The 26,782-nt window shown below is 46.9% G+C and overlaps 1 protein-coding gene across 2 annotated transcripts in view; it reads right to left on the minus strand.

The window, feature by feature from the left end:
- TCERG1 (transcription elongation regulator 1) overlaps positions 1-26,782 on the minus strand; it is a 698,295-nt gene that overhangs the window by 15,799 nt on the left and 655,714 nt on the right. For both annotated transcript variants that reach the window (XM_085618107.1, XM_085618106.1), the window contains one exon: positions 16,654-16,754. In XM_085618107.1, the coding sequence (XP_085474233.1) occupies positions 16,654-16,754 (101 nt within the window). The remainder of the gene's footprint in view (positions 1-16,653; positions 16,755-26,782) is intronic.

Consider the following 26,782-nt stretch of genomic DNA (forward strand, 5'->3'; position numbering starts at 1 on the left):
GACATTTGGACATAATTAAGAATACTCCTGAAGAAATGACTTTACACAAGGATCACAGTGTCTTATTTCTCAAATTAGAGGACTTCACCAGATGGTCTTACAAATACAATACAGGCAAACTACAGATGCAGTTATATAGTATGTCCATTTAAGAAGGAATTTAAATAGAGCCCTGAAGAAGTCAGTGAGGACGAAACACGTTGGCTACGGTTTTAAGTCAATTATCAAAAGAAGAAAATGAATTTTTTTTTTAAAGAAAATACATCTAAAGTATATTGTGTAATGTAAAGAATATGTATTGTGTGCCATCATCATTTGTGAGAATTTTGCTGCACTCTTACTCAATACAAGTGGCATGTTTTGGTTACTTTGGGGTGCTGAACCTCTAAAAAGTGATAGTCTAAATAGATGCACATCCTCACTATCAGTTTTGGTCCTCTGAACGTCTGACTCTTTCAGGTGGGCCCTCTTGAATCGAGAGGTCCTAGTGGGTGCATATACAAAGGAATCATACATACTTGAAGGAGCAGAATAAGCACCCAGTATCTGGACCAGAGTCATTAGGACCAGCTATGTCAGACAAAATGATGATTCGGCCTGGCTGTCAGTTCTCAAAAACAGCACTCAAAGCTGCAACAGAGAAGTTGGAAACTGGACCACAAAGGTAGATGTCATTTAAAAGCTCTTCCACAGGGCGCTGACAATACAGTAGAGCAAGAATAAGTGGTTAGGTATCCAAAGATCGATGTCTGAGTGGGCGATTTCACTGTCGGAGGTTAATGATCACATTTGCTTAGGGCTGAGTTTGACCGCCAAAGGAGAACCCAGGGGAGGAAGTTGTGGTGGTTCTGTGGGGGGAAGAAGATGCTTCATTAGCTTATAGACAAGACTGGCCAGTACCAATCCAGGTTGCCCATTCTATTTTTACCTCCCACATCATCTTTCTGCTGATTAAATAGAACCTCGAGAGTGGTGCATAACCCTAGTCTGCATGCAAGCTGGGTGATTGCAGAGAGACCTCATACCAATGCCATCACAGACAAAACTGATGTGAACTGGATGACTATTCTCCAGGCATGCAACACAGAAACCATGTGCTTCAGTTATTGTAAATGGCCAATGACAAAACACTTATAACTTAAAGCAGGAGCACTGCAACATAAACAGCTAAAAAAGCTGTAGATAAAAAAAAGTAGTCTAGAAAAAGTATTTAAAAGTGATTGAAAAATGGGGTTTCTCAAAAGAAATTGGAGAATGAAAAAGAGCAGGTCCCAATCCACATTGATTGGCAGAAAAAACATGAAAACAAAGAGGACATGCTGCGCAGATATGCATATGTGGAAGCTCAGTTTAACAGCTAGAGGAGCTGTTTAAAGAGGCAGGGATACCTATACGTTGATAACGAGAGAAGGCCAAAGAAGAGAAATGTCCAGTTTAGTGGGAAAGGCAAAAGTTCTTGAAGTCTGAGCATTTTACAGTCAGCAGTCATTATAGGTAGTGCTTTGCATAGTGATATAGCCATTGAATTTCAGTCTAAGAACTATGACTAAAGGTATACAATAAAAATAAGACCTTGAATTTTGGTGGGGTTTCAGCTCAGAGCAACCTGCAAGATTAATAGTACTTGCACGTAACACACACGCCGTTACAGCTAATAGTGCTGCAAATTCTGTGCTATGCACATTCTTGCCATCTAGTGCTGAGGTGACTCATGATACTCACAATGCCCCAGTAAACAAACTCCACTTCAGGTTCTGGTTTTCCCCAAAATGGTATGAGTAGAGAAGCAATGTAGTAGTGTGTACTGCGAAACATTTTAAAAGTAATGGCATACGTGATGGTAAGGATCTCCCAATGGGAGAACAATTAGTCCAGAACTTGGAGGTAAACACTGTGAGCTCCCGAACCAGAGAGGGAGGACTATGTGGTTGATCACCTGTGGCTGTGGGGTGAGAAGAAAGTTACTTACTTTTAACTGTAGTTCTCCAGTATGGGTAGCTTTCATAGATTCACATGCTTGAATCATTTCCCGTCATCTAAGTGGGACTCCCACATCAGAACTAGAAAGCAGTACAATGTTAAACCTAGCCTAGAAATACTGAGGAACATTATCTTTAGTAATTTATCCACATTATTTAAAAAGAACCAAACTCCAGCCAATCCGGCTGCAGTACCCTGTAGCACACTCCCCCCTCAGTGGCTTTGTTCCCTCAGATTTTCAAGCACCAGTGTGAACATGTGGTAACATCAATGATTGTGTGAACCTCTCAGGGTAAAAAGGTATGCTATTGTAGTTAATCTGATTTATGAAATTACTTTGTTCTGTGCTGGTATAAATTCAAACATCTTGACATGTAAAGAACGCAATGGCATTTCTGCTCTATCTTTTGGATTTTAAGAGAATGTCTTCAAGACAATCGGCTCATTTAAATGAAATTCTGATGGAACCTTCAGAATGAATTTCAAATTTTTTCTTAGAATTACTCAATCACTCCTGAACTGCAGAAATGCCTCTTCAATGGTGAATGCTTGTATTTCACTACCTCTCCTTGCTGAAGGAAATGCTAATAAAACACAATTTTGCAAGAAAATGTTTAGTTATGCTTTGTGAATATGTTCAAATGGGATTTTCATCAACTGTGGGAGTACTGTATTCAACTGCCAGAGAGGAGGATGCTTTATTGGAGGTTTAAACTCTAAAAAGTCCTTTGAGAAACTCTTTAATAAGTCTGTTGTACTATAGCGATTGTGCCCCAGAAGATCTTCGAAAACTGGATATTGCAGCTAAATGCACTTTAACAGAAGTATAAGCAACAACCCTTTGAGCTAGATGCAACAGAAGGTGGGACCTCTTCTGGTGTAGATGTTATGGGATGTATTTTTGATTAAGAAACCAGAAACAAAAATGCTTTCATCTGAATCCATAAGTTTTGTTTGTACTATCCACTCGGGCTAGAATTGCTTTACATTCCTTCGAAATGTTTAAATGTGCAAATTCATTGTGTTCAGGAGCCAAACTGACAAGTGAAAGGATTTTGGATCTGAATGAAGTACCTTGGCTCCGATCATCATCAGTAGATGAGAAATCCATTGTAGTTGGATGTGACATTTCTCTCACAGGAGTAACAGCTCTGTGAACCAATGTGAAGCAATTTTGAAGCTAGAAGAATTATTCACCATTGTTCCCTCGTCATTTTGCTGAGAAGCCTTAGCAGTAAAGGTATCGGGGACAAAAGTGTAGGCAAAAATTCATGACCATGCTATCGAAAAAGGCATTCTCCCATGAGCCTGGTTGTGGATGCCAGCTTGTGTAAAACCTGCAAACTGGTTTAGATTGTGATTTGCCTCATTGGACAAAAAGATTTTGTCCAGTATCTCTTGGTTGATTTCCCATTCGTGGCAGTTGTTCTCATTTTGCTCGATGTGTCTGATAGAACATTGTGCTATCCAGGTACATGTTCTGCTTTTAGTTTTATTTGATGATGTATCAACCATTCCAATATTTTTTAGGTCTCCTGAAAAGTTGCTAAAGACTTGGTGATGGCTTGTTTGTTGATGTAATGCATAGTTCTGGTACTGTCCGTGCATACAAGCACTGCCGATCCTTTTATTGTCGGAAGGAAAGCCTGCAAACTTCAAGCTACGGTTTTGAGTTCCAGGAGAGGTATATACAGGCTTAGTTGATGTGACTAATTTTCATTGATTTCCAAATTTTGTAGATGAGCTCCCCACACTTTTAGAGAGGCATCACAAAATGAACGATCTTAAGCATGAAAGTCAAACCTGTCAACAGATTTGTCCCTTGGATCTACCATGGAAGTGCTGTTCTCAGCTCTGAAGTGATTTGAATTATATTCTCAAAAGATCCTCGAGTCTGGATCCATGGTTTGTCTAGTTCTTATTGAAATTGTTGCATTCAAAAGGTGGCAGAATGGGACTAAAAGATTGCATGATGAAATCATTCCTAATAGAGATTTGAATACGCAAACTGAAACAGATTCTCTGTAAGGAAATGCTACTCGCCAGTATGCATCTTTTCTTGGCATGTAGAGCTGCAGAGTTGTACACTGTGCATAGATCGCCATCTGGTGTTGGGCTCGGATGCTTGCACTTTGTCGTGGAAGAGTCTTTTGTAGTCACGGGATAGGCAACTCCTCCCTTGGACGATAGTGCGCATGGGCATCGACTCCATCCTCAAGATTGTTTTTCGCAATAATGGGGTCAGTAAGAAATAAAGAGATGTCCATGTGAAGGTATCTAATTAAGATAGTACTGGAACAGATACAGGTTCCGGGGAGGCGGGTGGCCGTGTACAACTCTGCAGCTCTACATGCCAAGAACAGATGCATACTGGTAAGTAGCATTTTCGGTTCGCGGCATATGAGCTGCAGATTGTACACTGTGCATAGACTGTATAGCAGTTTCTCCCCCTAGCGGTGGTCACCTGTATCTGTTGCAGTGGTTTGAAAGTGTTTTAAGAACAGCTTGACCTACGGAAGCTTGTTGCTTAGCCTGCACATCAACACAATAGTGTTTGGTGAAGGTGTGTGGTGTAGACCTTGTTGCTGCTTTACAGATGTCATCTAAGGGAATTTTCCCTAAGAATGCCATGGAAGCCCCTAGTTTGCATGTTGAGTGCGCTCTAGGAGCATGGGTTAATGTGCGTTTAGCCTTCTCGTAGCATATTTGAATGCATTTTACTATCCACCTAGCGATCCCAGCTTTGGAGATGGGGTTACCTTATGAGGTGGGGAGTAGGCTACAAACAGTTGTTTTGACTTTCTAAAGGGTTTAGTACTGTCAATGTAATAAAGTAGGGCTTTTTTGACGCCCAGTTGTGAAGAGCTCTCTCTGCTACCGAGTCTGGATTTTGGGAAAACACTGGTAACTCAACTGATTGGTTAAGATGAAAAGCAGAGATTACTTTGGGAAGGAATTTTGGATTTGTTCTAAGAACCACCTTGTTGTGATGTATTTGTAAGAATGGTTCTTGTATGGTTAAAGCCTGGATCTCACTCTCCTAAGAGAGGTAATTGCGAGAAGGAAAGCTACTTTCCATGCGAAGAACTGTAGTTCACATTTGTGTAGAGGTTCAAATGGGGGGGGGGGGGGGGGGGTGAGATGGAGCATGAGCCTGGAAAGAAAAATGTTTAAATTCCACACCGGAGAGGGCTGGCAGTCTGGGGGGGGGGGGGGGGGGGATTATTCTTTTAGGGCCCTCCATAAAGGCTTTAATTGCAGGTACTCTAAATAGTGACAAGTGTTGTCCGTTTTGTAAGTAAGCGGCAAGTGCCACTAGGTGTAATCTTATGGATGAATAGGTTAGATTAGACCTTGTTAAGTGTAGTAAATTGCAAATGATGTCCTGGATTGAAGCATCCAGCAGATCGATGTTATTGTTATAGCAGTAGATGATCAATCTTTTCCATTTTGCTGCATAGCAAGCTCTAGTAGTAGGGTGTCTGGCTTGTCTAATGATGTTCATACAGTCCGGTGGAAGGTTAAGATAACCGAACTCTAGGACTTCAGGAGCTAGATCGCTAGATTCAGTTGACCTGGCTCGGGGTGCCTTATGTCCCATGGTTCTGCATTAGCAACATTGGGGAAGAGATGTAGTTTTTGCTGTTGAACTACTGAGAGTTCCAGTAGTGTTGTGAACCACGGTTGCCGTGCCCATGTGGGAGCTACCAGGATCATCCTGAGAGACTGTTGTCTGAGCTTGCGTACTACTAGGGGAATCAGTGGGAGTGGCGGAAAAGCGTACGCAAATCTGCCTGACCAGTTCATCCATATTGCATTGCCTTTGGACAACGGGTGTGGAAACCCGGCGGCGTAGGTTGGGCATTTTGCATTTCCGTGTGTGGTGAACAGGTCTATGTCTGGCTGACCCCACATTTGGAAAAAAGGTTGAAGAACTTGGGGATGAAGTTTCCATTTGTGTATCTACTGTGTCTGTCGACTTAGCAGATCCGTAATCTGATTGTGAACTCCTGGAAGATGTTCTGCCAGAAGCTACATGTTTTGTGGAATGGCCCATCTCCAAATGTTTTGCACCAGCTGAGACAGCTACAAAGAATGTGTGCCTCCTTGTTTTTGTATGTAATACATGGCTGTCATGTTGTCCGTCCGGACTAGGACAGTTTTGTGATGTAGATGTACTTGGAATGATTTTAATGCTAGAAAGATTTCAAGTAATTCTAGGTGATTGATGTGGAACACTTTCTGTTGAGTGGTCCATTTGCCTTGAATTGTGTGGTTTAGGAGAGGGGCTCCCCAGCCGGGGAGTGATGCGTCTGCTGTTAGCACTATCTGTGGAACCAGCTCTAGGAACGGCCGCCCTTTGGAAAGGTTTTGTGTTTTCCACCACTGCAGAGAGCGATGTGTGCGGCTGTCTACCAACACAGATCTGTAAGTTGTCCTTGTGCCTGGTTCCACTGACGTGCTAGGCATTCGTGTAAAGGGCGCATCTGAAGTCTTGCATGAGGTACGATAATAATGCAAGAGGCCATCATTCCTATGAGTTGCATGAATACCCTTGCTGGGAGGGAATGCTGTGGCTGAAATTTGGTCATTAGTGTTTGTATGCTGGTTATCCTGGCTGGATTGGGATATGCCAGAGCTTTGGAGGTGTCCAGTGTGGCTCCTAGATACTGATGTATGTGGGAGGGCTGAAGATGTGACTTGGTGTAGTTTATTGTGAATCCCAAGTCGCGTAGCAGCTGGATGGTTTGATGAGCGTGACGAACACACAGGTTGAATGACTTTGCTTTTATCAGCCAGTCGTCGAGGTATGGAACAACATGGATTTGTTGTCTTTTCAAGTGTGCTGCTACTACTGCAAGGCACTTTGTGAACACCCTGGGTGCGGTGGTCACCCCGAATGGAAGTACTTTGAACTGATAGTGTTGTCCGTCCAGTATGAATCTTAGATATTTCCTTTGAGCAGGGTGTATAGAAATGTGGAAGTAGGCGTCCTTGAGATCTAGTGTGGCAAGGAAGTCGCCTTGTTGAAGTAGTGGGAGGACCTGTTGAAGAGTGATCATGTGAAGAGTGATCATGTGAAAATGATCTGACTGTATGTAGAGATTGAGTGGTCTGAGGTCGAGTATTGGCCTTAGGGTGCCGTCCTTTTTGGGGATTAGGAAATACAGCAAGTACACCCCTGTTCCTTGATGCTGTAAGGGAACTAGTTCTATTGCCTGCAATTGAAGCAGTGAGAGAACCTCTTGTTTTAAGAGTGTGAGATGTTCTGTGGACATTGGATGCTGTTTGGGTGGTAGGAAGGGTGGGGTTGCTGTAAGTTCCAGGCAGTACCCATACTGGATAATTTGTCTTACCCACTGTCTGTAGTGATGGAATTTCAGACAGGTAGGAACTGTGATAGTCTCCCTCCGACCGGTGTGGAATGGTCTAGGAGAAGTCACTGTTTGTTAGTGGGAGAGTCACGAGTGTTGTTACCTCTCCCTTTGTTATTTCCCCTGTATCCGCCTCTAAAATATCATCTGTTGGGGAATGTTTGCGTGGTTTTTGTAGGACGAAGAGGCGGTGTCTGTTCCGATATTTTTGGATGCTCCTCTATAGAAGGAGCGACTAAAGGAACCACGTGTGGATGGAGTCTGTAATGCCCCCATGGATTTAGCAGTCTCCTTCTCCTAGGTCCAAAAAGTTGTTCTTGATTGAACGGTTGAATGAGGATAGTTGTCTGTACCTCCTGTTTGAAGCCTGAGATTCGTAAGCAGGCATGTCGTCTGAGTAACACACTAGTGTTAATGGCCCTAGAGGCTGTGTCAGCTGCATCAAGGACACACTTAATTGATGCATTGGTTATTAATTTGCCCTCCTGGAATAAATCATTTGCCTTGGTTTTAGATTGGTCAGATAAATGTTGTAATAGGGTTTCCAGTTGGTCATAGTGAGCCCTATCGTACCTAGCAAGTAATGCCTGTGTGTTGGCTATTCGCCAGTGATTAGCTGCTTGGGCAGCAACTCTCTTGCCGGAGGCATCTAACAACTTAGACTCTTTATCCGGAGGTGGCACATCGCCGGTGGTCTGAGAGTTGGCACGTTTTCTAGCATTAGTTACCACTAGTGAGTCTAAAGGTAGTTGACCCTTGATGTAAGTGGGATCATCGGGAGCGGGTTTAAATTTTTTGGCAATACTGGGTTTGAGAATTCTAGCTCTCACAGGGTCCTTGAATATGTGTGGTGCATGTTTAATGACACCCTTTAGCACTGGCAGGGTTTGTATAGTCTTTTGTGACTGTTCAAAGGTGTCTAGAAGAATGTCCTTGTCTGCAGGGTCACAATGCATCTGAACATGATGGTAGAGAGCTGCTCTATTTACAAGCTGACCAAAGCCAATATTGTCATCTGGGTGAGATGGCTTTGTTGGATATGCCTCGGGATCAGGGAGGTTTGGAGGATCTATTGGGTCATCATAATCGTCAAAATCGTCCTGTGGTACGTCTGGGTCGTCATCGGGGTCAGTGAAAGGGTCATTGTTGCCTCCCCCCCCCCCTAAATCATCATCCTGTGGTGGTGGTGACTGTGGTGGAAGTTCTGGAGAATGTGGAGACACAGGCTTAGGAGAAAGAAAAGGAGAAGAGGGTCGTATAGGTGAACTGGCACAGTCTGCTCTTTACAGGCACTGCAGGAGTGTCTGGTGTGTCCAGCTTCCTCTTTTTGTGTGAAACAGCAGCCACATGTCATGTTTTGGGGTCTATGTGGAGAGTTTTTTCTTTTGGATTGATAGAATCCGGTCGAAAAAGTTCTTCCTCTTTGGTAACAGCTTCCGGCACAGATTTTTTCAGGTCCGAGCGGGGTTTGAATTTCTGCTACGAGGCCTTGGGAGGTGGTTTGGAGTCCTTCGGCTTGACTGTGGAGGCGGAAATCTTTTTCGGTTCTGAATGCTTTGGTTTCGGGTCCGATGACTTACCTTTCGGCATGGAAGTAGTTGGTGCCAACGTCTTTTTGGGAGTAGGCTGCACTCCTGTCTTTGGTGCCGAAGGCGCCTGCGGGACACAGATGGGTTTGCTCGGTCCCGAGCTACCGGAATCTTATCTTCGGAGCAGGGCCCTGGGGCGGGGCTTCTGAAGCTTGTTTTCGGTCACGACAGGGACTAGCAGGCGAAGTCTTGACCGGGGCCTTGTTTTTTTCGGGTGGAGTTGGGGTAGGGGCAATTGTACTCACTCGTTGACCAGGAGTGATGTGGTCATCTGAGTCTGAGTCGTCTGCTTCGGACACGATATCCACGGCCTCAGAATCCTCCTCCGGGATATCGGGGCCTTCATCGAAGATGTCTAACGGTACCAGAGCTGCTCGCTGAGCCATGATGTGTCGTCGGGCCCGGCGATCACGGACGGTCTTTTTAGATCTAAAAGAGGCGCAGCCCTGGCAATTGTTCTCGTCGTGCTCAGGCGAGAGACACAGGTTACAGACCTTGTGGTGGTTACTGTGTGGGAATTTAGCACCCCACTGAGGGCAAGTTTTAAATGGAGTCCTTTCCATTAGCTGTAGGAGTAGTTGAGGTGCGCATCGAAGATCACGCGATCGAAAACAATACTGTCGAGTTTTAGATCGTTTGCGCGTCGAAAAGGTGGAGAATATGGTGCGCAGAAGTTACATCCGAACCCGATGGCGGAAAAAAACAATCTAAGGATGGAGTCGATGCCCATGCACACTATCGTCCAAGGTAGGAGTCACCTATCTCGTGACTACAAAAGACTCTTTCTTCCAAGACAACAACAAAGTGCAAGCATCCGAGCCCAACACCAGATGGCAATCTATGCATAGTGTACAATCTGCAGCTCATATGCCTTGAACTGTACTTTCCAAATGTATTTACTTGACTCACCTTCTGCACGTTGGGTATACCTTGTATTTTACAGTATCTAGGGTAGCACCCAGGAACGTTCTTTTTCCGGATGGTCAAAGAACTGATTTTTGTGGGTTCTGAGTGGAGCCTAATTTGTTGAAAACTTAAAGACAAGCTCTGGTTGATTTCTTTGCCATCTGGTGAGAAGGCGCTTTTATTAAACATTCGTCTAGGTAACACTTGGTGTTCTTTTTGTCTTAGGAATTCAGTTACTGGGGGCAAGGATTTATGTAAAAATACTGGGATCTGGTTTTAGTCCAAATGGAAGAACTTTGAACTGAAAATGGCTGCTGGCTACTACGAATCTTGAGAATGTGCCGTGTTTTGGATGAATTGGAATATGAAGTAGGCATCCTGGACATCTAATGTTGCCATGTAAGTGGCATGATTGAGTAGTTGAAGGATGTGTCTTGAATCCTAACCAAGCAAAATGATGGCTTCCTTAAATATTTGTTTCGCTTTTGTAAAATCAAGAATGGGTCTCCATTCCCCTGCCTTTTTTCTTTTCAAGAAGAAACAGGAGTAGAACCCTTTCTTTCTGATTGCAAGGGACTCTTACTATGGCTTCTTTGCTGACCATTGTTAGAATTTCGTATTTCAAAAGATGGAGATATTTTTCGAGATGGAGTTGGGGCAGTTTTTGAATAAAATCCTAAGTATGACCATAGGTAATCAGGTCTAATACCCAAAAGGTCTGTTGCTACTGATCCTAATTTTGGTAGGTAATTTCAAATTTGTCCCAAGAAATGTAGAGTACGATTTTGTAACCAGCGCCTTTACCCTGTCATGGTCTTCTTCCTCAATATTTACCCTGCGGGCATCATTGACCTACCGCCCTCCTACTCTTTTGAACCTTTTTGCTAGATTTTGAAGAATGCTTTAAGCTTTTGGAGCCATGATAACAATCTCTCCTCTGTCATTTAAAGTTTTTGAGGAAAACTTACAACATATTTTACAGTCTTAACTTGTGAGATGGATAGAAACAGTATATGCAGTCTTTATGCTGATCTTCTGAATGTAGTCTCTTCTTCCCACGTGTGCCACATGTTCTGAAAAGTCCTTTTGTAGCATGACATGCTGTGCATTATTCCAACATCTAGTGGCTGGGTCTGGAATTTTCCAACTTTTCTTGTTCTTTAGTCCTTTCTTTATTTCTAGTTTGTTTTGTGGGGATCTCATCAACAGAACTGCCCATTTTGTGCTTCCTGTGAAGCTCTATCTCCTCCTCCTACGGAGGCTCCCACTTTTGTCGCCATCTTCAGAATCTTTTTTTCCGCCGTTGGGTCTGGAAGCCTACTGAAGGAACTCGAACAAAGAAAAGTTTTGGAAAGAAATAACAGAAAAACATTGAAAACCCAATTGGACCCATCATCGAATAATAGGTACAAGAGGAGAATTTGGAGAAAGAAGAAGAGTTTGGGCAGACTTTTAGAGAATGCCCATTCAAGGGTCTCCCTGAAGGGCCTAAATGGAGAATACACTCTTCCAGTTTTGCGACAACTGCGATCACAAGTTCTTCCAGAAGGACAGGCACTAAGTATGCAGCCCCTGTTTTCCTGTTGAGCACAGAAGAAAGGATTGCAACGTCTGCTTGGTCTTCAGGTCGAAGACAATAAGGGTGAGGGAGAGACAGAGGCGGCCCTCATCACAGCATGAACCGCAGCAGACAACACAATCCTTAAAGGACCTGGGCCCTCTCCAGCAAAGACGACGACAATATTGCCGCAGAAGGAGATGTCACGATGTTAAAGGTGAGGGAAGATGGTTGACGTCGAAGGTCCAGCGACAAAGAAAACAAAGGGCCTTTTTTTTTTAGCAATGTCTGACCTTGAAAGCAGTCAGATTTCTTCAACAGTTGGTAAGCTGCTGATAGTAGAGATTGTACTGTTCGTAATTAGTTATACAAGATATAGATTAACTGAGCAGAGTTCAGGGGAGACTCTTCACATGATGTGAGGTAGAAAATTTGAAGGAAGGAAGCCTCTGAGGAGAGTGTTCTAGAAGATGCTACAGCCCGACTGGATGAAGTTTGGTTCTCTTTAACCAATGTGGATATGTTACTAAAGTAAATGTTCTCTAGCCTTTTTAGATGATAATGTGTTCCATTTATCACAAACCTCAGGTTCTGGTGAGGTGACGGATTAATCTAGGAGGAGTTGCATAACTACACCTTGGCGAAGACAGGAAGACTGCCAGAGCAGCGTGGACAAGTGACTGGAAAAGGTGAGGGGTTCACTATAGCAAGGAGTAACATCTGAATTTTAGAAACGTTGAAGCATAGCCAAATTGAGTGCATCCAGCTATGGATGTCGACTAGCCAGTCTGCAAGATGATGGCATCTGCTACTGTCCTCCTATAGTTTTAGGAGAAAATGCATATAATCAAAATACACATGGCAGTGTAAAACACAATTACTGAGGTAAAGAGACAGTAAGGTCATGCACACATTAAAGGGCAAGTTACTTACCTTTGGTAACACCTTATCTGGTAGCGACAATCTAGCCACAGATTCCTCAACATAGAAAATCCCAGGCGTCAGGCTGGATACGGAAGACTTTTGCTCGAGCAATACCATTGCTCGCCAGTAGGCTCCAACGGCGTCCATGCCAAAGGTGGCGTCCGTGTCACCTATATAGGTGCTACCTCAGCGTGTTGACGTCAGTCACTTTTCATGACTTTCTACACCCGGAACGCTGAGCCATTAAGTGCACGGACAGCGGTGTGTTTAGAACAACTAGGGCCCTGAAAGGGATCAGCCCTGACCCTAAAAACCAGATTTCAGTGCAGGGAGGATGCGTGGGTCGGTAAGGAATCTGCAGCTAGATTAGGTCTCTACCAGATGAGGCATTACCGAAGGTAACTTGTCCATTTGATAGAGCCATCTAGCTCCAGATTCCTTACCTTAGAATAGATACACAAGCAATACCATTCCCGGAGGACGGACTGAGGACAAGTTTAGACCAGAAAGTCCTACAGGATAGAGTGGCCAAAAAGGAGATCCCCTGCAGACTGGACTGTCCAGGCAGTAGTGCTTAGTGAACGTGTGCAGTGATGCCCACGTTGCTGCCTGACAAATGTCAAGGACTGGAACACCAAGTTGCAATGCTGTGGTCGGAGCCTTCGCTCTGGTGGAATGAGCTCTTAAGTCTTCATGAGGCTGTTCTTGGCAACAGCATAGCAATTGTGCTATCGCGCGATAGCCTTCTTCTGCACCACACGACCTTTCTTTGATCCAACGTACCTCACGAAGAGTTGGCCATCCACCGGAGCTCTTTAGTGCAGTCAAAGAAGAACGACCACAGTCTTTATGGGTCAAGATGGTGTGGGCGGCCCTCCTTTTTAGAGGGGTGAGGAGGAGCATAGAAAGTGGGCAAGGTGACTGCCACACGTGGAATGGTGTTACCACATTCAGTAAGAGAGTGGCCCTAGTCAGAAGCACCAACTGATCAGGTAAGATGGCCAGGTAAGGAGGCTTGGACGACAGAGCCTGCAATTCACTCTCCCTCCTGGCAGAAGTTATTGCCACTAAAAAGGCTGTTTAGATGGAAAGCAGCCGGAGGGGGCAGTTGTGCAGAGGTTTGATTGGAGCGCACATCAAGAAGGTGAGAACCAAATTAAGGTCCCACTGAGGCATAAATAGGAGATTTAAATAAGAGGGTTGGTCTGGCAGTCTCAAGAAGGCAGACAATGCTGAAAAGGTACCCTTTAAGCATGCCCAGAGCAAAGCCCTGCTGGCAAGGGTCAAATAAAAAAAAAGGACAAGTGAGAGTGAAGCAGAAAGAGGGCAAATAGACCTTTTGTGCAATATTTTAAAAATTTCTGCCACCGGCAGGCGTACACAGTATTGGTAGAGGGACGCCTGGCTGCCTAAATCACACCACGGACTTCAGGAGGAAGGTCCAAATTGGTCGTCTGCTGCTGCTCAATCTCCAAGCAAGAAGGCGTAGAGTTGAAGATTGGGATGGAAGACCCTTCTCTGCTGCTGCGACAGAAGATCCTCCCGAAGCGGCAGCCTGATTGAAGGATCGATGCTCAGTTGTAGAAGCTCAGAATTGCCAGACTGTCCATGCCCAATCCGGGGCCACAAGAATGACTTGGGCCCGGTCGCTCATCTTCTTGATTAGCCTGTACAGGAGTGGTATTGGCGGAAAGGCATACAGGAGACCTGACCTCCATTCGAAACGAAAAGCGGCGCCGAGCAAGTGCTGTCTGCGAAACTCCAGCGTCCAAAATAACTGACATTGCGCGTTCTCTGAAGAAGCAAACAGATCTAACCAAGGCTCTCCCCCATTGCTGAAAGAGGTCTTGCTCCATCTCCGGACCTTGTTGCTGGCAACCATGTGATAAACAGGGATACTGGACTATCTGGATTTCGAGCTGGGATTTGACTTGATTTACCCTTACTCTGAGGTGAATACCCGGACAACACTACCACGACCTATAAGGATCGCTGTGAGTACTCTACATTACATATTAAGCCCTGATGAAGTTCCTTATGCAAAAGGAAAGAAACGCGTTGGCTGATGGCCGATTTTAATTCAAGTTTAAATAAAGAAGAATGATGAACAAAACTTGTTATCCGACTACATTTCTGGTGCACCTTCCACCCAAAAGTATCTTTCCCTTTCTGGATTCCAGTGGCGCTCAACGGCGGCGAGTGCTGGAAGTAGATGCACAGGACAATAAATTTAATGCGACAGGGATTGAGGTGCTGAACCTTTGGTCAGTCGTTGGGAGGTTTGTCTAGAAGGGAGTAAAGCTTTCAATGTCAAGTGAATCGCTTGAAGCTCCAGCAAGTTGATGTGGAGTCCGGATTCCCCTGGAGAACAGAGTCCGCTGATCTCCACCTCTCCCAGGAGTGAAGTATCTGTCATTACTGTGTGATCTGGTTGTGGAAGGGAGAGGAAGAGGGACCTGCCTCTGACTCAATCGTGGTTGGTTAGCCCCCACTGCAGATCATGTGCAGTCACCTCGAAGATCTGGACTACTTCGAAGAGATTCCCCTGATGCTGGGCCCACTGGAACCTCTGGTTCCACTGCAGAGCCTGCATATGCATCTGGCATGTGTCACTAGCAGGAGGCCCAGCAGCATCAGTCATTCTCACTGAAATCCCGGACAGAGGTTGAAACATTGGTATCATAACCTGAATATCCTGGACTAGCCGCTCGGGAGGATAGGCCATAAACCGCACTGTGTCCAGAACAGCTCTGATGAAAGGGAGCATCTGAGTGGCAGTCTGGTGCCACTTCGGCACGTTGATAGTGGACCCCAGCGAAAGCAGAAGATTTGCCATAGCCTGGAAGTGGATGAGGATAGTCTGGGGCAAGCTCGCCTTCAACAGCAAGTTGTTGAGATAGGGGAAGACTGGCACCCCTGATCTTTGCTGACGAGCTGCAACCACCACCATCACCTTGGTGAACACCTGAGGGGCGCTGGTAAGGCCAAAGGGGAGCACTGTGAACTGTAAGTGCTTGTGGCCTACACTGAACCACAGATAGCGTCAATGGGCAGGCAGGACGGGAATGTGAAAATAGGTGTCCTGCACCTCCAACGCCACCCATCCAGTCTCCAGGGTCTAGGGCAGACCAGACCTGAGCCAGAGTGAGCATTTTGAACTTCTCCTTTTTGAGGAAGTAGTTGAGGGCTCGCATATCTAGACTAGGACTTCTATCTGAAGAACCCACTTGTCTGATGTGACGTTTTGCCAGTGGTGGAGGTGATGGCGGATTCTGCCACCAACCGGACGCCCATGGTATTAAACAACCAGACTAGGAAGGTTTAGAGGCTTCAGGGGGAGGCGTGGACTGACTGGAACTCTGGATGCCTGACCCACAGGGTCAAAAGGAACCACAGCCATGCGGAGGTTTCTGAACTTGAGTAATCTTGTGGGTGGGATACAGCTGGCCCGGCTGAAAGCCCCTTCCGTGACCACAAAGGGGCGAAAAGCAGACTGGCAGTGTAGAGACTTTGCCAAACTGAGCAAATGTGCTTGACAATTGGTCCCTTCTACCTATGGCAGATCATCAGTTTCAAGACAAAGAAGGCCTCAAATATGTAAAATAAAGGAATGTTAAACTGGCCAGACACACTTTCAAGTGCAAAGACACCACAGGGTGATGAAAGGTTCTCAAAAAGGGGTACAATGGTGCAAACCTGAGGCAAGAGCATCACTTTTAATAAATGTTATGCATGCCCATGTACTAAAACAGTCTTGTATCAGGGACCGGGTTTCTAGTAATTACAAGTTTCTAAACTTATTAAAGTACGAAAAGAACTAATGTTTGGTTAGGTCCGGAATTCTAACCAACCAGTTACACAAACAAGAAAACAACTGTTGTGTATTTAAGCCCTAAAAGCAAACTGTGATCGAACAAAAGTGCATACCTTTAACGTTTTCTTTCAAAGAGCACATTTTATTGATTGTTTCAGCTTCTATTCGCCATGAGCCAGACAGAGGCATCACAGAGCTGTGCATTGGACGCTTAACAATACATTTGGCTTGCAAACAGACTGATGCAGGATTTGAATTTTATGTACCATTTAAGGTAAACAAATGTGGAAGCTAATCACTTTATTAAAAGTGAAAGTTGTAACATCTGGGTCCTTTGTTATACAATGATAAAAGTAAAAAAGGATATTTTCTACTTTTTAAAAATACAAATATCACAGAAAAGCAAGTTACTTCCTTCTATGGATGTTAGAACACACTAGATAAAGACAGCACTGTAGTTGATCACACTTGTAAATGCTTAATTACTGGAAAAAAAGAAGTACGTACCGGTAAGTTATAAATTTGGTCTCTTTCAGAAGGGTCCTAAAATCAGCCTTTGCAGTAATATATTTATCTCTGATATATTCCTCAAATTCTCTTTGTCTTTTCTGGGGGGGGAGAGAAAATAAATATTTTAATAAATTATGTATTTCTTTCAATCTGTTTATTTGTATATTTCTTGAGGTATGCACAAAAGAATAAAAATAAAAAAAACTTCTTTAACCTGTAATGATAGGTAAAACTAGAAGACAACTTTAGGAAAACAGTGAGGGAAGGATTAGTTTTGATGTTGGGGGAAACAAAACCAACACCCTTCTTTAAAAATGACATCCATTGTCCCCGGTCTCACATTTACAGTAAGTCACACGACTGGGTGATGCCAATGTCTGACGGACCGAACTGACTGGATTAAACTTTTACTCCTGGTCAGAGTACTTACTGTCCAAAAAACATGTATATAAATGTATTAAAGACAAACCAAAAAAGCCCATTGTTGGAAATGGGGGTCTCTAGTTGGCAGTGGTATCCACCCTGTCCAAGTAGGGACCCTTTCTTATAGTCAGGATAAGGAAGCTACACACCTAGATAACCCATGCTCACCCCCTTGGTAGCTTGGCACGAGCAGACAGGCTTATCTCTGAAGCAATGTGTAAAGTATTTGAACAAAACACACACAGCAACAGTATAAACACTACTAATAGACACCACAACAGTTGAGAAAAATAAATTTTCTTTATCAAAACCAAAGAAGACCAAAATGACAAAAATCCAACATACACAACTCAAAACATGACTTTTAAAAGGTTTCCAGCAATTCTGTCCATAGAAATCTATGGATTTGTCATTTTTACACAAAGTACCTCAAATACTTAAAAATCTACAAGGCAAGATATTTGCAGAAGAAGGAAGCGTCCAAAAACAGCGATGCGTCAGTTCCTGAGTCCTTGGTGAGGTGATGCGACAGTTCTGCTGCACACAGACGTGATGCGTCGAATCGCGATTATAAGGGGAAGTGATGCGTTGATTTCCCAGGCGTGTCTGGTCTGTGGGTGTTGCGTTGGAAAAGCTTGCCGCACAAGTGCAATGCGTGAGAAAATTCAGGCGCTGCGCTGATTTCCGTAGCCGCTGACCGGCGATGCGTTGATTCTTTAGGCTGCACAGCGGGGCCTGCCCGGGGAGTCAGTGTGTAGCGGTTTCTCTGGCAGGTGCTGTGTCGATTTCTTCGGCCGCACAGGGTTAAGCAGCCACAATTTCTTGTGTGGCGGTGCTGCGTAAGGAAATTTAGCCACAACAACAGCGAAGCATCGATTTTGAAGATTTCTTCAGTTCTTCACAGCTTTCCGTAGCAGGAACAACCTCAAGGGGCCCAGAACTGGAATAGGCACTCCCAGGCAGGTCAGACTGCCCAGTGGAGGAGTTCAAGAAGGCTGTAGGTGAGGTCTTTGTGCCCCTGAGACTTCAGAACAGGAGGCAAGCACAAACAAGCCCTTGGAGATTTTTCTCAAGCAGGTTTCACAGCATAGTCCAGTGCTTGTCCTCTCCTTGGTAGAAGCAGCAACTACAGGCCAACACAGCAAAGCAACACACAGCAAAGGGTCAGCCTCTTCCTCATAGCTCTTTGGCTCCTCTTCTTGGCAGAGGCTCCTATTGATTCCAGAATTAATCTAAGTTCTGGGGTATTAGGTATAATACTTCTACCCATTTTTTCCCTTTGAAGTCTTTGTTCAGAAAGTCTCTCAAGCTCAGTAAAACCAGTCCTTTTCCTCCCTGGTCCAGTTTAACTACAGGACGTGGCGGCAGCATTGTGCAGAGCAGCCACAGCCTATTTAGGTGTCAGTGACAACTCCTCCCACCACTCTAGCCGAGGATGGCCCATCAGCATATGGCACACCTCCGCTCCCTTTATGGGAGTGTCTGGAGCGAATGCACAAACAGCACGTCAGTCAAAAACCACACAGTGGATCCACAAGCAGTCAGAAGCACACAGGATGATTAACAGGAAAATGCCCACTTTCTAAAAGTGGCATTTTCAAACACACAATTTAAAAACCACCTTTACAAAAATATGTGCTATTACATTCTGAGTTCAGAGAGCCTAAACTCAAACTCTAGCTGTTCCCAGTTGAAAGCTACACTTGTAAAAGGTTACAGGGCAGCACCAATGATAGCCTATGGGGGAGCTAGTCCTTGCAATAGCGAAAAACAGTATTTCACTATCAGGACATGTAAAACACACCAGTACACGTCCTACCTTTAACATACACTGCACCCTGCCCACGGGGGTACCTTGGGCCTATCTTAGGGGTGACTTACATGTAAGAAAAGAGAAGGTTGGGGCCTGGCAAATGGGTGCATTTGCCAGGTAGAAATGACAGTTAAAAACTATGTGCCCAGACACTACAGTGGCAGGTCTGAGACATTTGAAAGGCAACTGGGGTGGTGGCACAATCAGTGCTGCATGCCTACTAGTAGCATTTGATTTACAGGCCCCGGGCACACAGTGCACTTTACTAAGGACTTACCAGTAATTCAGACACAGTAACCATGGATAACCAATCAGATTCACAATTTACACATGGAGTACTTGCACTTTGGCACTGATCAGCAGTGGCAAAGTGCCCAGAGTACCTAAACCGGCAAAAACTAAATCTGGCACAAAGTCAAAAATACAGGGGATAGATGCAAAAATTCAGGGGAAACCACGCCAGGGATGCCAGGTCTAACATCTATTCATTTAGAAACTTTATTTAGCATAATTTATTTTAAATTATGAACATTTACTGTTGGAATGAGTGCTTAACCATTTTGCCTATTAAAAGTAGAAAATAAGGAAAATGTTACCCTGTAAGTGCCTGTTGTGGCATGTCGTGCTGTAGATTCACATGCTGTGTAAACTCCTGCCCTTTAGTGTTGGGCCTGGATGTTTCATAGCACGAGGTATAGTGAATCCTCCTCTTGCTGGTAAAGCACATTGTCATCGTCTCCATGGTTAGATTGTTTTCTGCATGGTGTGATGATGTGAAGTGAAGCAAATACATGTACAGAGAAATATCCATGTGAAAGTGGAGAATAGATAGTTAAGGCTACTGCAACGCCCAAAGGCATCCGTGGAGAAGGGTGGACTCATGTGACTATACAGCACTACATGTCATGAACAAATGCTAACATGGTAACATTTTCTGTTCGAGACATGTGTGGCTGTAGATGCACATGCTGTGCATAGACTGTAAAACGGTACCCCACTCTCCCACAAAAGGCAGTGGTTAGCCATTAGGTGTTTCGCAGTAGACTGAAAAAGTGTACAGAGCACTGCCCGACTAACATTAGCTTGTTGGCGGGCTAGGACATCCAAACAGTAATGTGTTTTGAAGGTGTGTCGTGTGGCCCAAATAGCTGCTTTGCATAGGTCAGCTATTGGGATGTTCCCCAGGAAGGCCATAGAAGCTCCTTTCTTCAGAGTGGAATGAGCTTTAAGAGGATGGACACAGTCCAGTTAACTTTAGCATTGCATGTCTGGATGAATATAACGATCCATTTGGCAATGCCTTTCTTGGTTAGAGCCGCCTATTAATGAGGTTTGGAGAAGGCAACTAAGGGTTGTGACTTCCTAAATGGTTTGGTTCTGGCAACAGTACACAAGGGCTCATTTTACATCCAAAGTATGGAGAGCCAGTTTCGCAACTAAACCAGGCTGTGGAAAAGACAGGAAGTTCAATGGATTGGTGTAGAAAAGCGCCCCTTTTAGACATGGTCACCCTCACTTTTTGCTGGTATTTGATGCAATTTTGACAGACGTGCACTGTGTTCCTGCTATCTAGGTCCCCAGTGCAAGACCTCTTTCCCTAAAACTGTGCAATTGTTCCAGAGACTGGCAATATCTTTAGCAGCCCCTGAACATCTCTAGTAAATGGTACCCCTGGTGCGTAGGGCAGGGAGATTAAAGATGGTCCCTAAGGGCTGCAGCATGTATTGTGCCACCCTAAGGGACCCCTCATCACGCTCATGTAAACTGCCATTGAAGGCTGAGTGACATGGTGCAGAGAAGTGAAGAGACAACATGGCACAGCTCCCATGTGCAATGCCTGCAGATACTGCATGTAATATAAGTTAAGCAGAAGTTACTTACCTTCGGTAACGATATATCTGTAACAAACATTTAGTTATAGATCCCTTACCTTAGAATTACCCCCAGGCGTCATACTGGATCCGGAAAGTTTTTTCGTCAGCAGTACCTCTGCGCGTCGGAAGGTGGCGTCGGTCGGCTCTGCGTTCGTCTTCATGGTGGTGGTGGTCGCCGGGATGATATAGCAGCAGCTACTTAGACGCCGCCCTCGCACGCTGCCAGTTCTGTACACAACTTTCCATGCCAGAAACGCAGAGCCATGCAAGACACTGACCATTGGTGCACAAAACTAGGGCCCTGAAAGGATGTCCTTAACCCTAGAAATCAGTTCGCAGAACGTGGAGTATGGGTGGGGCGGTACGGAATCTATAAGGTTTCTTACAGATATATTGTTACCGGAGGTAAGTAACTTGCGCATCTGAAAGAAACCCGTTAGTTATTGATTCCTTACCTTAGAATAGATACCCGATCAATACCAACCCCGGTGGTGGGTCTGCGAACCAAGATCACACCAGAAAGTCCTGGAGAACAGAACGGCCAAAGAAGCAGTCTCTCCGGACTTGGCTGTCCAGGCAGTAGTGTTTGGTGAACGTGTGCAGCGATGCCCACGTAGCCGCCTGACAGATGGCATTCAGAGGCACTACTCTTCCCAAGGCAGAAGTGGCTGCCGTCACCCTGGTGGAGTGAGCGCCTAGCCCCACTGGAGGCTCCTTTTTAGTTAGAGAGTAACAAAGCCTTGATACACAACACAACCCATCGAGAAATAGTGCGTTTGTGAACAGCCCGACTCTTCTTTGCACCCACGTAGCCAACAAAAAGTTGATCATCCACCCGGAACTGTTTTGTGCGATCCAGATAGAAGGAGAGCACACGTTTTGGGTCCAGACGTGGAGCCTCTCTTCTTCCTTCGAAGGATTCGGAGGTGGAAAGAAGGTGGGCAAAGTAATGGTCTGCCTGATGTGGAAGGAAGTGACCACCTGAGGAAGAAAGGATGGACGGGTCCGGAGAACCACCTTGTCCGGATGGACAGACAGGAAAGGAGGTTTTGAGGAAAGAGCCTGGAGCTCACTCACCTTTCTAGCACAAGTGATGGCTACCAGGAAAGCAGTCTTAAGAGTTAAGAGACGCTATGGACAATTATGAAGCGGCTCAAAGGGAGCGCACATTACGTACGTACGTATGTACGAGATTCAAGTCCCACTTAGGCATAACGAAAGGAATTGGAGGAAAGAGATGCGCTAAGCCTTTCAAGAAACTGTTAAATACCGGGGACCTGAAAGGAGCAGGCTGGTCTGGCAGCCAAAGGAAAGCAGAGATCGCAGAAAGGTAGCCCTTGATAGTGCCCAGAGCAGAGCCCTGCTGGGCTAAAGAGAGAACGAACAAGAGTAATTCAGAGAGAGGGGCAGAAAGGGGATCCACAGCTTTTGCTGTGCACCATGCCACAAATTTGTTCCACCTGCGGGGGTATACCGTCTTAGTGGAGGGACGCCTAGCTGCCATGATTATGTTACAGACTTCGTGAGGCAGGTCGAAAGCCGCCGCTCAATCTCCACGCAAGGAGGTGGAAAATGGACAGGTTCGGGTTGATGACCGACCACTGCTGCTGTGGCTGAAGATCCTCCCGAAGAGGCAGTCTGGTCAGAGGATCGATGGCCATGTTGAGCAGCTCGGGATACCAGACTCTTCGTGCCCTATCCGGAGCCACAAGAATGACTTGGGCCCGGTCGCACCTGATCATCAGCACTCTGGGCAGAAGTGGTATAGGCGGAAAGGCGTACAACAGACCGCAACTCCACTCGCAACTAAAAGCGTCACCGAGCGAGTGCCGCCTTGGAAATGCCAACGCACAGAATTGCTGACATTGCGTGTACTCTTCGGTGGCGAATAGATCTAACCAAGGCTCTCCCCACTGTTGAAAGACACCTTGCACCACCTCAGAGTGAAGACGCCATTCGTGATCCATCATGCACCTGCGGCAGAGTTCGTCCACCCTGGCATTTCAGAGAACCTGCCAGTTGTTGAACCACCAAGGAAATGCCTTGATGTTCCAGCCATGTCCAGAGGCGAAGGGCCGCCTGACATAGGGTCCACGACCCCATCCCACCCGGTTTGTGGCAATACCACATGGCGGTGGTGGTGTCCATGAACACCTGCAGTACTCTTCCCCGGACAGAGGGAAGGAATGCCTTCAGTGCAAGACAAATCGCCCGTAGCTCCAGGAGGTTGATGTGAAGCCCGGACTCCGCCGGAGACCAGAGGCCTCTGATCTCCGCCTCTCCCATGTGGCCGCCCATCCCAGAAGGGAGGCATCTGCCACCACAGTGTGGTCGGGTTGGAGAAAGAAGAGGGACCTGCCACTGACCAAATCCTGGTTTGTGAGTCACCACTGCAGTTGTTGAGCAGTGCCCTCTGAGATCTGGACGTAGTCGGACAGATTCCCTCGATGCTGGGCCCACTGGAAATTCAGGTCCCACTGCAGAGCCCGCATATGCCACCTGGCATGATTGATCAGCAGGATGCAGGAGGCCATGAGGCCCAGCAGCCTCAGGGTCATTCTGACCAAAACCTTGGACAAGGGCTGAAAGATTGGAATCATAGCCCGAATGTCCCTGACTCGCTGTTCGGGAGGATAGACCCGAAACTGCTCCATGTCCAGAACCACTCCGATGAAGAGGAGCTTCTGAGAGGGAATCAGGTGGGACTTCGGCACATTGATGGAGAACCCCAGCTGATGCAGGAGGTCGGCTGTAGTCTGGAGGTGGGAGACGACTGCCTTGGGCGAGCCCGCCTTCAACAGCCAGCCGACGAGATAGGGAAAGACTGAAACCCCTGATTCGCGCAGATGAGCTGCGACCACCGCCATCTCTTTCGTGAACACCAAACGGGCACTGGTAAGGCCAAAGGGGAGTATGGTAAATTTAAAATGCTCGTGGCCTACCGTGAACCGCAGGCAAAGCCGGTGGGCCGGCAGGATGGGGATGTGGAAATAAGCGTCCTGCAAGTCCAACGCAACCATCCAGTCTTCCGGGTCGAGGGCAGACAAGACCTGAGCAAGCGTCAACATTTTGAACTTCTCCTTCCGGAGGAAGCGATTGACGTCCCTGAGATCCAAGATAGGACACAGGTCCTTGTCCTCCTTGGGAACCAGAAAGTAGCAACCACAACCTACTTCTGGGAGAGGAACACGCTCGATGGCTACCTTGGCCAAGAGAGCTGTAACTTCCTGCTTGAGAAGTGCCAGATGATCCTCCGACATGCAGTGGTAACGAGGTCGCATTGCTGGAGGGGTAGTCTCGAAGGGGAGGGAGTAGCCCCTTCGGACTATGTAAAAAAAAACCACCCGTCTGAAGTGATGGTGCGCCAGTGGGGAAGGTGATGGCGAATACTCCTGCCCACTGGAGTTTGATGGGCCTGAAAGGTCGGACTAGGAGGGTTTGGAGGCTGCTGCAGAGGGGGGTTTGGCTGGCCCCCTTAACCATGATGCTGGTTCCGACGTCTCCGGCCGCGCGCAGATTGGGTAACTTGCTGCAGCCTGTGTACCTGGGTGGGATGCAGCGGGGCGCCCCTTCCGTAGCCACGAAAGGGGCAAAAAGCAGACTGTGCCGGACGGGAGGAGAGGCCCAAGAACTTGGCCGTAGCCCGTGAGTCCTTGAGCACGCTCTAGGGCATCGTCTGCTTTGTCGCCGTAAAGGCGACAGCCATCAAAGGGCATGTCCATCAAGGACTTCTGGACATCCCCCGAAAAGCCAGTGGACCTCATCCAGGCGTAGCGACGAAGCGCTACAGACGTTGAAATAGTCCTGCCCAGAGAGTCGGCGGTGTCCAGCCCACAACAGATCGTAAACTTAGCTGCATCTCTCCCTGCGGTGACAGCCTGGGAGAGCACTGCCATGGCCTCCTCCGGACACTGAGGCAGCACTTGCGCCACCATATCCCACAGTGAGTGGGGAATAACGGCCCAAGAGACATGCGTTGTTTACGGACCACAGTTCTAAGCTGACGGAAGAGAAAATGTTCTTCCCAAAATGGTCCAGCTCATTGGATTCCCTTTCCGGTGGAGCGGTAGGGAAGACTCTTTTTGGAAGCGGAGGCTTGGACCACCAAGCTCTCCGGGGTGGGGTGTTGGGAAAGGAAAGTGGGGTCGCCCGGAGCCAGCATCGGGCGATCATCCTATCCACAGGAGTCCCCTTGTTGGGCCTGGACCAGGTGCCCAAAAGGATGTCAGTGAGGGCCTCGTTAAACGGGAGCAGGGGCTCCGAAGAGCTCGCCGTCGGTTTAAGCACCTCAGTCAGGAGGTTAGTCCTGACCACCACTGTAGGAAGCTCGAAGTTGAGAGCCTCGGCCGCCCTACACAACACCACAGCGTATGAATCTCCCTCCTCCGTAGCCACGGTAGGAGGAGACAACATGCCAAGGTCAGGATAAGTGTCCAGACCACTGGCATCCCCCAGTTCCTCTCTCCAGTCCTGTTCAGACCCTAGCTGGTCAGTTAAAGGGTCACCTGACGCCTCCCAGTCATCATTATCCTCTGGTTGCCACTGTGGTTGGAAGTGGGCCCCAGAAGAAAACAGGGGCATGAAAACCCCACCCGGCGCCGATCGATGCCGGTCCGGAGCAGTGTCCACGTCAGGAAGGAGGCTGGGGTCAACGCCGGCCGGGGGGCCGACAGGCGTCTGGCACGGTAGTGGTGCCATAGGAAGCGGCGCCGGTGGAGGTGAAATAAGGTCAACCGGCGCAGATTCGGATCCAGACCTGGATCCAAGGGGGGACCTGCGGCACAGGAGCTGCCGGCAGTGAAGACCTAGGCCCCCCTCCCCCCCCAACAGATTCCGCAGGGCCCGAAGGTGCTCCGGCGGGGTCGGTCCACCCAAAGATGGCATGCATCACCTCGTAGAACGTACGAAGCTGGGCAAGGGTCGCTGCGGAAAGGGAGGGAAGCTCGTAGTTGAGCCTTCAGGCTCCACGCGCGAAGCAGCGGGAGTGGCACCACCCACGCGCCTCGTCGAGTCGACCGACCGCGAGGGGAAGGCGAAGAGCGACAATGCTTCAACTTCTTCTTATGCTTAGACTTACCTGACCTCAAGAGCGAAGACTTCGAGCCAGACAGATGGTGGCTCCGCGACTGGTCTCTCGACCTCCCTCTCGATGGGACCTCGAACGGCGCGATCAGACTGCCGTCGTTCAAGCAGCTTTCGGGACCGCTCCCGCAAAGCCTTCGGCGTCAACAACTGGCAGTTGGAGCATGACTTGAGGTCGTGGTCACGCTCCAGGCAAAAGAGGCACACGCAATGCGGATCCATCACCGACCTCAATTGGGTACAGGAACCGCAGGCCTTAAAACCGGGCATCCCTCGTGCACCTGTTCGGAGTCAGACTCGAAACAAGACGTCGACAAAAGTCGAGAAAAAACGTAATCAAAAAATGACTGAGGTACCGCTCTTCCCGGATCTGCGCTGGCTGGCGCGGAAAAAGAAAGAACGGACGTTAGCATGTGAGGGCAGCGTCTAAGTATCTGCCGCGACGTCATCCCGGGGACCACAACGCCGAACGCGGAGCAGACCAATGCCACCTTCCGACAGGCAGAGGTAAGGATGATGAAAAAACTTAACGGATCCAGTCTGACACCTGGGAGTAATTCTAAGTTAAGGAATCTATACCAAACGTGTTTCTTTCAGATTCACCCCTACAGCAGGACTTACTGCCCCTAAGGCAGGATGCCTAAAATTACATTTGAGGACATAGTTGCATGAGCAGATATGCCCCTGTAATGTCCATGCCGATTCTTGGACATCGTTCGTAAACGGGGAAGCCATCTTGAGCAAATGTAGAGGACACTCGTGAAAACCAGTTTCCCAGCTACATGACGGCTTCACTAAAACTAAAGATGTTTGGTTATCAAGCCCACACGGCTTCCACTGATGGATTTATTAATACATGCACCAATAGGGTACCTTAGAGGAGCTCCGTAAAAACCTACCAACCACTACTGTACTGGCTGAATGGTGTAGACCA

This window comes from Triturus cristatus, chromosome 7 (genome assembly GCF_964204655.1).
Source record: "Triturus cristatus chromosome 7, aTriCri1.1, whole genome shotgun sequence".
Taxonomy (NCBI): domain Eukaryota; kingdom Metazoa; phylum Chordata; class Amphibia; order Caudata; family Salamandridae; genus Triturus; species Triturus cristatus.